The following is a 14,966-nucleotide window of genomic DNA, read 5'->3' on the forward strand; positions in this document are numbered from 1 at the left end:
CAGTCCATCAAAAAAAAGTACAAAAATTGGGTCCGGGACAGTTTTCGTTAGCACAAACAAGCCACTAGGGAACTAATGGAAGTGTCTAAACCTTCAGTCAGATATTACGGTGTTATCCAATCGGTTCCAACAATTGCCCTGTATTTACTATACATGACCAACTTTTATAAAAGATCGCTGTTGGCAAGATTTAGGCTAGGTTCCTTTAGCTGGTTAATATGTTTTCCCTTAGCTCAGTACTCCTCAGACACTATTGCCATTTGTCCATGTGATGAACAATGTAGCCAAACTATTTTACATTTTGTTTTTTTTTGTCAATTTTATCTGCGTTACACTAGGAAGTTTTCATTACTGTTATTGCTCAGACAAAAATTCTCCTAGTGCAAAGCCGCCCGCTTCTATTTATTGCAACAAAACGAATGTAATGTTTGCTATGCAGTTGCTAGTTTTTTTAAGTGCACTTTAGCAAAAAGGAGTTTGCTGTTTTGATTTAAAAAAAGCCTTTACATTCTCTTTTATAAATAATCATTGACCTTGCATTTTTAAGTGTATATTGCTGCTCCCAGCTTTTATTCACTAGGCACCTTGCTACATTAGGTATGATGCCCCTGGAATCAGAACTTCTGCACTGTCACTTTATTTAATGCAAACCAACACAACATTATTTTCTTGCTGAAATGTGATTGTTTATAATCTACATGTCTTATTACTATACCAGACTTGACGCCCCTGGAACTTTATTTTATGGACTGTAACTCTAATAACCGTAAATTTGCACAATGATTTATATCATTTTTTTAAATGTGGCCGTTACTTTTTAACACTTGTGTATACCATGTAGTTTGTTAATTTTTATTGTGTGTATCTTTTATGATCTGCCTTTGGAAGATCGAATTAAAGCAATTGAACTGAATGGATATAATAATTAAAATTTGAAAATAACATGCCTGTCGTTATTTTAAAAAAAAACGTCAAGAAGGCGTTGGTCATGCCAGTGCAGTGATCTGGCAGAGGAGATAAGTGGGTTTGGCATGACTCAGCAGAACCAGGGCCCAGGGCGGGCCTGGCAGCGGTCCCTATAAATCTCCGAGGGTCTCCCAGCCACCCAGCAGACGCAGCTTCCAGAAGCCGAACTGACTCAGCCAACCTTGAACGCCCAGCACCGGAAGCAAAGATGGTTCACTGGACAGCCGAAGAGAAGGCCGCCATCGCTTCCGTGTGGAAGTCGGTGAATGTGGAATGTGAGGGGCCCGAGACCCTGGCCAGGTACGAAAAAAAAAATATATATATATTGTACATGTTTTTAAATTCTTTCTGCTTCCCATTGCTGTATAATACAGAAATTATGCATGCCTATAAATGATACTCACTTGGAGACATTTTTGCAAGACAATGCAAGGTAATATTGGTTTAAAGCCACACTTTCTGTTTTCATATTTGCTTTTAGGTTTGACGAGATGAATGTTGGTTGCAATGGTCATTCCTGGCAAATGCTTTGGAGATTTACAAGAAAGCATTAGGGTGTACAATTTAGAATATTGGCTTTGAGGTTGGCTAAGCCGGAGAGGAACCCAAGGCAGGCTAATGCTTCAGAAATGGCGCTCAGCTGTCTCACCGCGATGACGTAGCGACTGATACTTTCACAGGTGGTGCTGTTAGAAAGGAAATTCTTCTTTATTGAAAAGCATTCGAGTCAGTACCATAGTGAGGCATTTTGAGTATCGGTATGTGGTACAGCATGAAGAAAAACAGTTTCACTCATGCCTCCTTGCCCCCATCTGTCATGCGACCATTTGTCTGCTGGGAACGGTAAACAAAGGCTAATGGAAATATGCATTTGGAACCCCATAGAATCGAAAAGGGACTCCTCTTGTCAAAATGCAATTATCCTTAATGTAGCAAAAGATTCCATTTGTCATTATGCAGAGCAATTATAATGCTTCTAGTTTCTTCAAATTTGCCTGTGCCTAGGTAGTGTGCAAGGAAGTAGGAAGAAACATAACATACATTGCGTATAACCATATCCGGAATGACAAAGAGCGGACTAGTCTATCCATGCCAACATGGGTTGCAGGAATCATGACAAAAATTGATAAGATGGCGAATGCTAAATCGTAATTGAAGAATACAAATGAATTACAAGTCTACCGACAGTTGTGAGTAAACATTCATGAAAAATCTCAAGAAATCAAATATTTTCTACTAAAGCGCACTTCTGCAGGGCTGTAGGGAAGGTTCCGAAGGGTGGATTCCCAGGTGACATTTTTTCTGAAAACTGATCTATATATTAGAAATTGTACAGCAAGTTTCGAATAGATTGGCAAAAAAAAATATACCATAAAATGTATCCCAAAATCTGAAGGAGTGCTCATTAAATATTGCAGAACGTTGATAGTCTGCCAGAGAGGACCAATCCGTCCCAGGTGCCCTGGCAAAGTCATTACAAAAAACATTGGTAAAACGGGAAGCAAAACAAAGCATTTTTCATCTCAAAAACTGTTGAAATCATTTGGATGTAGAGGCAGTTTGAGTAATCTAGGTATTCAATTTGAAGATATATACACCATCTGATTTCGATTCCACCTTCTGCCCCCTTTCAGTTTCTCATCTTGCCCTCTCAAACTTGATTTTCCATCACGTCTGGGCAAATGACATCATAAAAAGATTCAGCAACATAAATTAGGAAATACCTCTAAATAAATTATGAATTAACAGTCACAGCAGCAAGTGTCCGCTAGAACAAGTAAATGTCATCAATAAGACGTACCCTCAATTGTACATGAATTACCACTCAAATAATAACTTTATATATATATATATATATATATATATATATATATATATATATATATATATATATATATAAGATCAAGTTACAAGATCCTGCACCTCTAACTTGTGGCGAACAAAGACCAACGAGTCCCAAAGTAAGGCAGGAAGATTTTATTTCACCAGAGTTCGAAAAAGCAGCAGCAGACTGACGCGTTTCGGGCGGATGCCCTTGCTCACAGTGTATATATATATATATATATATGTACAATAATTTTGTCCCGAAACAGCAAACTCATACTTCCTTCAAAAGACAACAAGCACACATTTTGTCACCAAATGCGAGCTCCTCATGTCAGTAAATAAAGTCGATTCCCACGGGACAAAAGGTGTACATTTTGCAAAATAACTTGCATTCAGGCAAATACCATCTTTTCATTTTTAGAAAACCCAAAAAGTTAGTAACCCGAAAACTCACATGCACTACTGCCCCCTTATGACTAGAATCTGCCATATATACCCATGTACTGCAAACATATCCCAGGGATGCACATCATAGGCTAGAGGTAGTAATTAAATTGAACAAATCCACAACTTATGCCAGGATAGTGATCAAACGCCCTATACTAGAGAAAGCTACCACCATAACAAGGGTTGGTTTAGATAATGCCAAGCTGACAATATGCATTGGGTGGCCGAATAATTAATGGTCTACAATTAGGGATGACCAATATAATAACTCTTACTGTCTTTTTTCTTTACTCTCGCTCTCTTTCTTTCTTCTATTTATCATTTTATTCTTTTTTCTGCCTTCTCTCTTTCTTCTTTCTTCTTATTTTCCACTTTTTTTCACACTTTGTTCCTTCCCCATCTTTATATTCTTTGCTTTCCTTCTCCCTACCTTCTTCCTTTCTTCTTCATCCCTTATTTGTCTTTGTTTCTTTTCTGTTGTTGCTATATTTTGTCGTACTTTCTCCTCTATTTCTCTTTCTTCTTTTGATTCTTTTTTCTATTCTGTTTTCTTACTGTCCTTCTAATCCCCTTCTTACTTCATTTCTTACTTTTTATCCTTGTTCCTTTCCTTTCTTCTTTTGTTTTTCCCTTTCTGTCTTTCTTTCTCTGTTCCTTTTGTCCTTTCTTTCTTTCATCATGTTCTAGGTTTATTGATTTTTTTTCTATCTTTCTTTCCTTAATTCTTCCTCCATTACACTCTTTCTTCCTTTTTTTTGCTTCCTCCCTTCATCCTTTCGTACATTTTTCTCTTCATTCCTTTCAAACTTTCTTTGCTTTCTTCCTTTCTTTTGTTCATTTCTTCCTTTGTCTTTTTTATTTCTTCCCTTCTTCCTTCCTTTCCTCTCCCCATCCCCTCTGTTTCTTCCATTCCATCTTTTGTTTTATCCCCTTCTTGTTTTTCCTCAATTTCCTTCATTGCTTATGTTTCATTATCCCTGGGTCTCAGTTCCAGTGTTTTCTTTTCTCTCCTAGCCAAATTAATTACTAACTAACAGAACTTCCCAGAGATGGACTACTCTTTTGACGCTTTTTTTCTCCCTCTGGCAGGGTGATGATCGTCTACCCCTGGACCCAGAGGTACTTCTCGACCTTCGGGGACCTTTCCAGCGCAGCCGCCATCCTTGGCAATCCCAAGGTCAAGGCTCACGGCAAGAGGGTCCTGTCTGCCCTCGGAGAGGCCGTCAAACACATTGATGACATCAAGAAGACACTGGCCCACCTGAGCGAGGTGCACGCAGACGTACTCCATGTGGACCCCCAGAACTTCACGGTAAGGAGAGAAGGGTTCGATAAAATCACCAGCTGTGAGGGAATAGACCCTGGAGGATTTAAACCAGAGTGAGGGAGAGAAGAAACTACCCCACTAGCACGTCATTTGAAATGAAATAAGTGCCAGGGCCCTTGTCAGCAGTGCAAAGCAGCTTGTACCACCCATTGCGCTACTAATGACAATTTAGACATTTTATATATTAAAAATGAATAATACCTGCCACCCTAGCTATTTTTATAGCTTTGGGTGGCAGGCATTAGTCATTTTAACTACTTTTGTTGCGTTCATCACAAAATTGAACAAACAGCGCCACCATGTGGCTGGCTGCCATAAATTCAGATTAAGGGGCCGATTATGATGAGGGACGTCCGTCCGCCACCATAGAGTAGGAGGGACCGTCCGCAGGGGCAGCGGCGGTCCCTCCATGCAGATTAGGATGTGACCGCCAGGGTGGCGGTCACCTCCTCTATTTTTAACATTGTGGCGGGTGCAGCTTCAAGCTGCACCCGCCGCAATGTTAAAAATGCATGCACGGCATTTGCGTGCACAAAGCGGCAGGCACCTGCCGCTTTGTTCACGCAAATGCAGGGGGTTCCATAGGTACCCCCCATGTGCACCCCCCAATCCCCCTTCACCCAGGGGGCCCGCAACCGGCCCCCGCAGTGAAGGTCCGTATGCTTTTCCACGGCAGAAAAGCTGCAGTGGAAAAGCATACTTTCTACTCCATCATAATATGGCTGGCGGTGTCATGATAATGCTTTTTCGCCGCGGTCGGAAGGCGACCGCGGCGGAAAAGCGGCGGACAGATTCAAAGACCCACCAGCCATCCTAATTTGGCGGTGGGTCTTTCAAGCATCCGCGGCGGTTTTCCCGCATCCTCTGGGCCGGCGGTGGCTAATGACCCATTAAGTACCAGTGCTGAGCACCAGAAACCACCAGCTCTGTACCCCACCATAGGCCCTTGGTGTCATCACTGAGGTCTGATATTCCAGGAAGGGAGAGAGAGAGAGGATGCCCCAAATTGGACCAAATATTGGCCCTAGCTTGGGAGGGAGCATGCCCTTGAGGACACTGACAAAAGTAAGCACTGAAGTCTGATGCCTAGATATGAGGTCTGACAGTGACAGATCTTCCACCTCCCGATTACTGCCCAGACAGAGAGAAAGGACACGTGTTTGGGACTGCCCTCCAGTGAAGGAGGGACCACCTCTAAGGAATGATGCCCAAAAGCAACCAATAAAAAGCACATAGGTGTGACTTTTGTATAGTGCATGAACACATGTAGACACAAAAAATCTGCGCACGCATTAGATCGAACTGCAGTAATAAACAATTACTTTCCACTTTACATCTTATTACAGATGAGTTCTAACATAAGAATGTAATATAAAGGAAAGGAACGTGTTTATATGAAGATCACAGGGGTTTACGTACTGTCTACAATTTTTGGAGCATAATCTACACATTTTTATAACGTATAATGTGTGTGTGGGTGGGTGGGTGTCTTTTTCTCTTTTCATGTCAGTTTCTGTTCGACAGACGTCTCTAGAGTTGACACCTTCACTAATGACTTGTATTTCCTCCATCAGCTCCTGGCAAATTGTCTGGTGATCACCTTAGCCCGCAAGCTGGGACCAGCTTTCACAGTTGATGTCCAAGCGGCATGGGAAAAGTTCCTGGCTGTGTCCTGTGCTGCTCTGTCCAAGCACTACCACTAAAGCTCCCAGCACACAGCTAACAAGCAGCAGCCTGAGGTCAATGTGCAGTGGCTGCCTATGGTACAGTTCATGGAAACATCTGTCAAAGTGTGACAAATCGTGACATCAATAAAGAGATTTAGTACATTTTCCTCATGTTGTCTGGTGTGTTTAACTTACCACTTCCTAGTGGGAGAAGTAGGTGAAAAGTTAACTATATATGAGTTTAAGCGCAACCTACTCCACTTCAGAAATATCACAGACCAAGCCTAAACCTACTCGTCCTACAATTCCTTGCCTAATCCACAAATCTTAACATTTAGCTACTTCTGATCCCAATAGCAAGCTTGTAAATCAAAGGCAATATCTGCAAGCACAAACTAGCCATGCACGTCCCCAACCCAACCCTGCAAACGCTAAACTACAAAGCTAAGCCCAGCCCAGCCCTATAAATAGAAGTCCATAACTAAGCTTGGTCCTATAAATCCAACTCTAAAATCCCAGTCCTATTAACTTATACCTTCAACCCCAGTCCAGCAGGCCAAACCTAAAAAGACAAACTTAAGCTGTGCTTACAAACGTAAGTTCCACCCACAAAACCCAAACCTACAAACCAAAGTCATGCCCTAAAAAACCAAATTGCAATCACAAGCCAAAATCTACAAACATAAGTGCAGCATTGAGCACTCAGGTTATGCCCTACAAAGGCAAACCTATAAAACAAAGCCTGACTTTACAAACACAGACCTCTAGACTCAACTCATACACACAAAAACAATTCAGACCTGCAAACTTAGAACAAAAGCCCAAATCTAGTGTCACAAAGCCAACCTAAAACTGCCAACCCAAAGCATCACACTGCAAACCCAAAGCTCAGCTCTACAAAACCGTACAAGCACAAGCACATCCATACAAGCCCAGGCCTAATGCTACAAGTTAAAGCCCATGCCAACAATCCCAGGGCCACCCCTACATTCCCAAGCCAGTGCTTGAACATGAGCCTCTAGAACACTAAACTCAACTGAACAAACCAAACTCATCTGTTCAATATCGACCCCTACAAAAGCAGCCCCAAGACAACAAACCCAATACTTTAAACCCAATCCCATCCCCGAAACCCTAAGCCCACCCTTGGCACCTAAGACTAACCCAGAAAACACAGGCATTGTGAAGCCACCCTCTTTACAGTGGGGTAGGGTTTTTATGGGCCTCTTTTGCCTGCCACTTACCAGATAAAGGCTCATACTTAATGCTAAAAGGAAGAGAGAAAGATGTGTTGACAGAAAAGGAAAAGAAGGATGGACCAGTGAGTGAAAGGATTGATGGAGGAGAGGGTGAAATGGTAGTGGGGGAAAGGCTGGATGCGTGGGTAAACGGATGAATGAGTGGGTGAAAGGATGGATGAGTAGGTGGAAGGATAGGTGAAAGAGTGGGTGAAAGGATGGATGGATGGAAGGATGCCAAGACTAAATGGAAATCGTAGAGGATGGATGGATGAGTGGGTGAAAGGGTGGGTGGACGAAAGGCTGGAGGGATCAGTCGGTGAAAGGATAGATGAGTCAGTGAAAGGATGATAAATGGGTGAACGGATGGCTGGGTAGGTGAAAGTATGGATGAGGGGGCAACAGGGTTGATAATATGTGAGGGGATTGATGGATGGGAGAAAGGATATGGGATGGTGAGAGGAAGATGGGTGGATGAAAGGATGGGAGAGTAACTGGAAATCTGAAACGATGGATGGATGGGTGATTGAAAGAATGGAAGTGCAAAGAGAAATCTGAGAGGGTGGGTAAAATGATGGCAGACTAAATGGAAATCAGAGGATGGATGGAGGGGTGGATGGATGAAAGGATGACAGAGTAAATGGAAATCTGAGAGAATGGATGGATGGCACACTAAATGGAAATCAGAGTATGGATAATGGATGGACATAAAATAAAATGATGGATGAAAGAATGTATTAATGGATGGGCTAGTCATTTATGAAGGTATGCATAGAAAATGAAAGTGTGAACAGATGGACCGATGAATGGATGGAATGGCCAATGGAGGGATGGAATGGTGAAAGATTCAATGATGGATGAAAGAATGAATGAATTATATAATATAAAGGTGAAATGGTTGATAGCAGGTGGGTGAAAGAATAAATGGCTAGGTGTTTGGATGGAAGAGACAAGGAAGCCATTTTAGAGAGGGTCAGGCTTATTTACTATGCTTGTTTGGTGTTGTTTGATTTAAAGTGGGGATGTTTTCATTTTCTGACAACTCTCCTGCCTGCAAACCAAGCTGAACAATTCCAAACGTATTCACCCTAGCCTACATGGATCCCTAAACCTGAAAACAACTGACTATCCTTAAAACCTGAGCTCCATCATATGAACACAAACACATGCATACAAAATAAATTTACAAACCGGTCCCAGTTTTTACAAGCCCCTACTTACAATCCCAATCCTATCCCTATTAAATCAAGACAAGCCTACAAATGTAAGACAGGCCCTACAAATTCAAGTGCAGACATGTAAGCCCAACATTATAATATTAAGCTCAGGCCTACAACCCTCAACCAGCAATCCAATACTCATTCCCAAATATCTAAGCCCAACTGGGCACACCAGAGTTCTACCCTAAAAAGGCAAATCTTCAAACCCCACCTGATTTACAAACCTAATGTCAGCCCTATCAAGCTAAACCCTGTCCTACAAACACAAGCACAACAATTCAAGCCCAAAACTACAATCCCATGCCCAGACTCACACAACCAAACTCTGTGATACAAATCGAAAGCTCAGCCCACCAAACCCATACCTACAACCTCCTACCCAACCCCACAAACCATGTTACAAAACCAAAGTGCAACCCTAGAAACACAAAGCCAGTCCTATGAACACAAAGCTTGTCCTATGAACATTATTTTTTTTCTTTCAAACTGAGTCCAGCCCTACATGAGTCAGAGTCAATCTACAAACCTTAGCCACTTCCTACAGACACCAATTCAGTAATTCCGGCTCTACAAATTTCAGTTTAATTCTACAAATGCAAGCCCCTGTGCCTTAAACACAAAACAACAAACTTGTACTCAACCCTAAAAACCCAAACCCACTGCTAAAAGCCTAAAACCCGAGCTTAAAAAAAGTAAACCCAGGCTTGTGAGCCCAGCTCAGCCCTATAAACACATGCAAAATGAGCTCAGCCCTATCAACCCAGGCTCACCCCTACAAACTCAAGCCCTGATAGGCCAGTTCTGCACCACTGAAGAGATTGAGCGCTTGGAAGTCCCTGTGGCAAGCTGTGTTTCCTATCTCTGTACCCCAAGTCTTGGTGTAAGTTGTGTGTAATGCAGGCAGCAGAGTTGTGTGCAACACAAGCAGGAGAGCATTGAGCCTTTGGCACAGTCTCACTTGACTGTGAGTACATGTGAACATGTGGTAGTGTCAGGGACCTGAGGAAGGTGGCCAGCAGCCTTGGGGGCACACTGCAAGGCCCTTGGTTGGAACACAACCCACATACTTGCCAACCACACTGACTTAGAGGGAGGACTATCGCTTTAACCTACCAATATAATCCACTCCTGTCCCTTTTTATGGCCTGGAAAGTCAGTCAATACTTTATTCGATTTTTTTTTTTATCTTAAAAGTAAAATCACAGAAAACCCATCATGAACAAAAATACATATTTCTAAGTAAAAAGGGTACCATAAAAAATAATAGAAAGAGGTAAGTAGTTGAGATAGAGCATACAGTACTAGATGCATGACAAGCAGTAAGCCAAATATAATGGGGCAACATATCCTCACACCTTTACAATAAGCACATTAACTGGCTGAAACCCTTATGAGTCGCTGGACAGGAACCATAAGGCTTTACATGAGGAGCGAACCACATGTAGATATATACGGGGCAGGTCTCAGATGCAAACATGAGGGCACTACAGTCAGATGCAGTCAGTTCTGACAATATTCTTTATCCAATCAGCCAATGAGTGTGGACAGGGTTTGCTAAAAAACTAATAAAATGTGTATATTCAACCATTATGAGCCATCATCATATAAAATCGTACAAGATCACAAAGGATAAGAACAAGAATTAAGACTAGCAGCCAAGGAAAGTACAAATTCTTAGGGCAGAAGCGGGGCGTAAGCGTATAGCCCTCTGTTTAAAAACGACAAACAAGTGGCTTAAAGTCACTCTTGACAATTTTTGCAGAAACTCCATGGCAGCCCTACACTGCCTTAAGCCTGCCTGCTTCAAGAATGGTAACATGAACAGAGATTGTACTGAAGAATAACATTCACAAAAGAGAATAAAGTGCATGGTACTTTGTACAGAGCGTCCATCACACGGACAGGCAGTCAAGGTGGTGGCAAACACGGGGAACAGCGTTTACAACGCAACTTTTACAACGCAGTACCTTTACCACGCAACTTTTACAACGCAAGTCGTTACAACGACTTGCGCTGGGTGGCGCTCTAGGATAGGGAATAGTTAATTTACTTTCCAAAACCTTCCCTACTATCCACGGGGACTGGAGTTGGAATAGTAAATTAAACTATTCACTATCCAGCACCCCCCAAAGCAAGTCGTTGTAACGACTTGCGTTGTGAAAGTTGCGTAGTAAAGGCATGCGTTGTAAAAGCATGCGTGGTAATGACATACATCCGGCAAACATGCATGGCCATGGATGTGCATCGAGAAAGTGTACAGTGTTTAGGGGTAATCTTACTAACAAAAACCTGTGATGTAAGTTGTTGACCCACAGTAGGTAAGCTCAATGTCCACACAAGTGCTAAATTGGGCATAGACAACAACCGTGGTCATTCTTGAGTTTTGACCAGCCTTTCCTATGCACATTTTGCATACAAAAAAATGCTTTGGACAACGCTCTACGGAAACTAGGCCTAAAGTTGCTCGAGTTCAAAACAAAGCCTCAAGGGCCAGACACTTGCTGATCTTATGTATGTATGCAATCCAAGGTATTTTCTGACTTTTTTCTGCATTCAATTAATAAGCCAGAATTGCACAGTTGAGTATGGTTTACCACTTAGACCATATTTTCAGCCACAGTAAAAGAGGCTGGAGCCTCACAAAATCACTTATATACTCCAGTCGCAGTTCCGTGTGGCATATGTAGTTACTGGTGGACTTGGGTGCAGCAAGCAGCCTTTTCGTGAACCCATTTTCACCCATACCCAGCCACGGCTGATTACAAATGCCCCAGACGCCTGCCCCTCCTGTGATGCCAGGCAGACACTTAGGGGGCATATTAGCAAGAACCTCGTTAAAATTCTCGCCGTTTTAGCGGCAGGAAACTGTCGCTAAAACGGCGATAATGGGCTTGCTAATATGAGTTATAGAATTGCAATAGAAGCCCAGGTTAGATGTCCTGCACATCTAACCTGGGCTTCTATTGGAATTCTATAACGCATATTAGCAAGCCTATTATCGCCGTTTTAGTGCAGTTTCCTTCCCGCTAAAACAGCGATAATTTTAACGAGGTTCTTGTTAATATGCTCCTTAGCCTTCTAAATTCTTTTCTACTTGCAGTGAAATATCTAAACAGGCCACAGCTGAGCCTAACTAAGGTTGCCTGTGTTTTACAAAAGCCCACCCGAAATTCAGTGGCTGGTAGACTGTATTTCCTGTTAATCAGAGGCTGTCGGGGTGGGGCTAAAGGTTTGACACTTATACCTGCTAGTTACGGTGGTTAGGTTCCCGAATTAGACCACTCTTGCCCATGAGCGAGGCCAAGGGTGTTAGGTGCTGAGTGAGAGAGAGAGGGAGGGTGGGAGCGAGGAAGAGAGAGAGACAGAGAGAGAGAGAGAGACAGAGAGAGAGGAAGAGAGAGAGAGAGAGAGGGAGCGCGAGATAGAGGGAGAGAGAGAGGGCAAAGAGAGAGAGAGAGAGAGAGAGAGAGGGTGAGGGCATAGAGAGAGAGATAGAGAGGGGAAAAAAGCTAACACTCTTACGGGATGCAAAATAAAGTGAAGCATGTGAAATTTAGACAGGAACAACATGGATTACCTTAACCTCCTCCGTGCGTTGGACGGCCCCCGGCCATCTGACGTCACGGTGGGCATGTGCGGAGGACGGCCGGGAGCCATCCGAACAGTGCACATGTCAAATTCTTTAGCACCGCGGGGGAATTCCGGCTGCAGCGAAGTGGTTAACGTTTTTACACTCATTGTTCAGAGATCGATCAGTGTTTTTTTACCTGTAAAGTAAAAATTATGAAAGTAGACCCTGAAAGGGACTAGTTTCAATGTATATTTTAATTACTACGGGGTCTGTGACCTGAAGTAACCTGACCCACTTAAAACCTTGGCCCAGCACCAGCCTCCTGGGTAATACCTCTGGCCCTGGCGCTTATGTTTTTTTCACAAATTAACCCCTTCCACACTCATGACGAGCTGGGCTCGTCATGAGGTAGCCTCCTCGCACGCTCATGACGAGCCCAGCTCGTCATGAAACAATGGGAATGAGAAAAACTCAGCACAGGAGGGGAAAATGCATAGCATCGATGTGGTTAAGCACTTTACCATTCTTGGTCATTTATATGCAGGTTTTCAGGGCCTGCTGGAAGAAAAGCGAGACTCCGGGAATCCTGACAGGCACAAAGGAGCGGGTGAGCCAAACAGGAACCTAATGAACCAGACCACCCTAATAACAGTCAGTTTTTCCTTCTTTGGAGCTGGCAGGGGGATCTCAGCACAAATGGATGGTGTAGAAAGGTTTTTGTTGGAGAATTGTTCAGACTTCCCTAAAGTAAATGGCAAACAGATACCTTTGTTGTCCTATGCCGACGACACTGTGCTAATGACCCTAGCTGCTAACAGCATGCAAACCTGTTTGAACGCATTTATTGATTTCATGCAGGATTTAGACCTTAGGGTCAACTTTACTAAGTCCTTTGCTGTGGTCTGTGGCCCTAGAGGGGCAAAAACCCATAGGTTTGCTGTAGAAAACCTGATTATTGAAAAAGTTGTAAATTTTAACTACTTGGGAAATCTCTTTAATAAAAATTTGAGCTGGGATCCATTAATAACGCTCGAGTACAAAAGACCACGCGATCTATAGAGGCCCTTTTTCGTTTTTCGAGTAAACTGGGTCAAAAACCAATTGCCGAATTGAAGGCTTTGTATAAAGCTAAATGTTTGCCTATCGCTACCTATGGTGTGGGAAACACATAAATGTACCCAAATACAAGTTATGGAGAACAAGTTCTTAAAGCGCCTGTTATCCATTCCTACTAGTTCACCAAACACCTTTTGCCACACAGAGATGGGTATAGAATTTGTGAGTGATATTATTCATGTCTCTCCACTAATACTATTGGGAAAAATTTGGCAATCTGAGGATCTGAAGCGCTCTAAAGAAATTCTGAAAGATTGCATAAAGCTGGATTATGCAATGCAGATCCCATGGTTGTCATATGTGAAGGAAACTTTAATAAAATTGGTTTGGGACATATTTATGAAAACCCAGAATATATTGAGCAAGATATAATGATTAAAATTAAGAACGCTTATTCTAATACCTTGGGTTTGTTAAAAAATGACGAACAAGTAACACATCATTTGAGTAAATTGCAGCACCAATTTTATTTATCATTTACTGTGCATACACAATGGCGTTTTTACTTGACAAGATTTTGACTTAATACATTGCATTTCCTATTTGCTTTCCCGAAGCAAGGGGGCTGGTGTGAGTGGCTACCGCTTTGCCCATGTGATAACAAAGCCCAACAATGTACTTTGCACTTTGTTCTTTTTTGCTCTTTGTATAAAACCCAGAGAAACCGGTTTATTAAACCAATTTTAATGGATATTCGACCCTGTTATTACAAAGAAGGATACGGGTATCTACAATCGCTGCATAATGCTGCTATATGTAGTGCCATGCTTAGTTTCATCAGATTGGCCCTTACTGTTAGGAACCGATACTGAAAATATAATCCTCTTTTGGGATTTTTTGTATCCTAAATAGATAGAAAGAAAATCGGTTGTTCTAGGTGGGATTTTTAACTAAACACTTAATGAAAGAGTTTAGGGCAAAGTAAGATGGATAGTATGAAAGGTTGAATTGTCTTACATATGTGATATTTAAAAATTAAATAGCACAATGCACTTTATTATGATATATTTGATTCCTTTTGGATTTTTATGAATTATGTTAATCCTTTTTATATGGATTGTAACTTTTTTAGATAATGTGCTGAAAATGTAGCTGTGAATTTATTGTATGATAATAATCTGAATCGATAGATCTTCAAACCATTTGTAATTTGTGTTTCTTTTTTAAAAATGTATACTTTTATGATTCTTTCTCTTGAATCGAAATAAAGTTTTATGACTGACTGACTGACGGATGGTGTATGTATTGCACACTTGCAGCCGGGACTCGAGTGGACTATTGCATCTGTTAGATCTATGGAATAATGCATCCAGGGTAGGGATCTGTGTTTAAACACCATGGACATAGGTTCAAACCCCAGAGGGTCCACTCAGCTTCTTATCCTTCTAAGGTCAATAAGATGAGTTGAGTAACAGAATTCATCCAATTAGTCAACGCCAAGATGCCCATGGATGAACGTGTGCTTTACAAAAGTATGTTATGTCAGGTAGGCCTCAATGGAGAGGATGTGGCCTAACAGCTAGGGTGGTCGACATCAAAGCTGGGGAACCGGGTTCGAGTCTCGGCAGCGACGCTCAACATCCTGTG

General features: G+C 42.1%; 1 protein-coding gene across 1 annotated transcript; it reads left to right on the forward strand.

Annotated features, from left to right (window-relative positions):
- Positions 1-1,097: 1,097 nt before the first annotated feature.
- On the forward strand, positions 1,098-6,401 carry LOC144768770 (hemoglobin subunit gamma-like). The gene is made up of 3 exons (XM_078652692.1): positions 1,098-1,266; positions 4,330-4,552; positions 6,142-6,401. The coding sequence occupies exons 1-3, from the start codon at positions 1,175-1,177 to the stop codon at positions 6,268-6,270; spliced, it is 444 nt and encodes a 147-aa protein (XP_078508818.1). The 5' UTR covers positions 1,098-1,174; the 3' UTR covers positions 6,271-6,401.
- The last annotated feature ends 8,565 nt before the right edge of the window (positions 6,402-14,966 follow it).

Source organism: Lissotriton helveticus, chromosome 7 (genome assembly GCF_964261635.1).
Source record: "Lissotriton helveticus chromosome 7, aLisHel1.1, whole genome shotgun sequence".
Classification (NCBI taxonomy): Eukaryota; Metazoa; Chordata; class Amphibia; order Caudata; family Salamandridae; genus Lissotriton; species Lissotriton helveticus.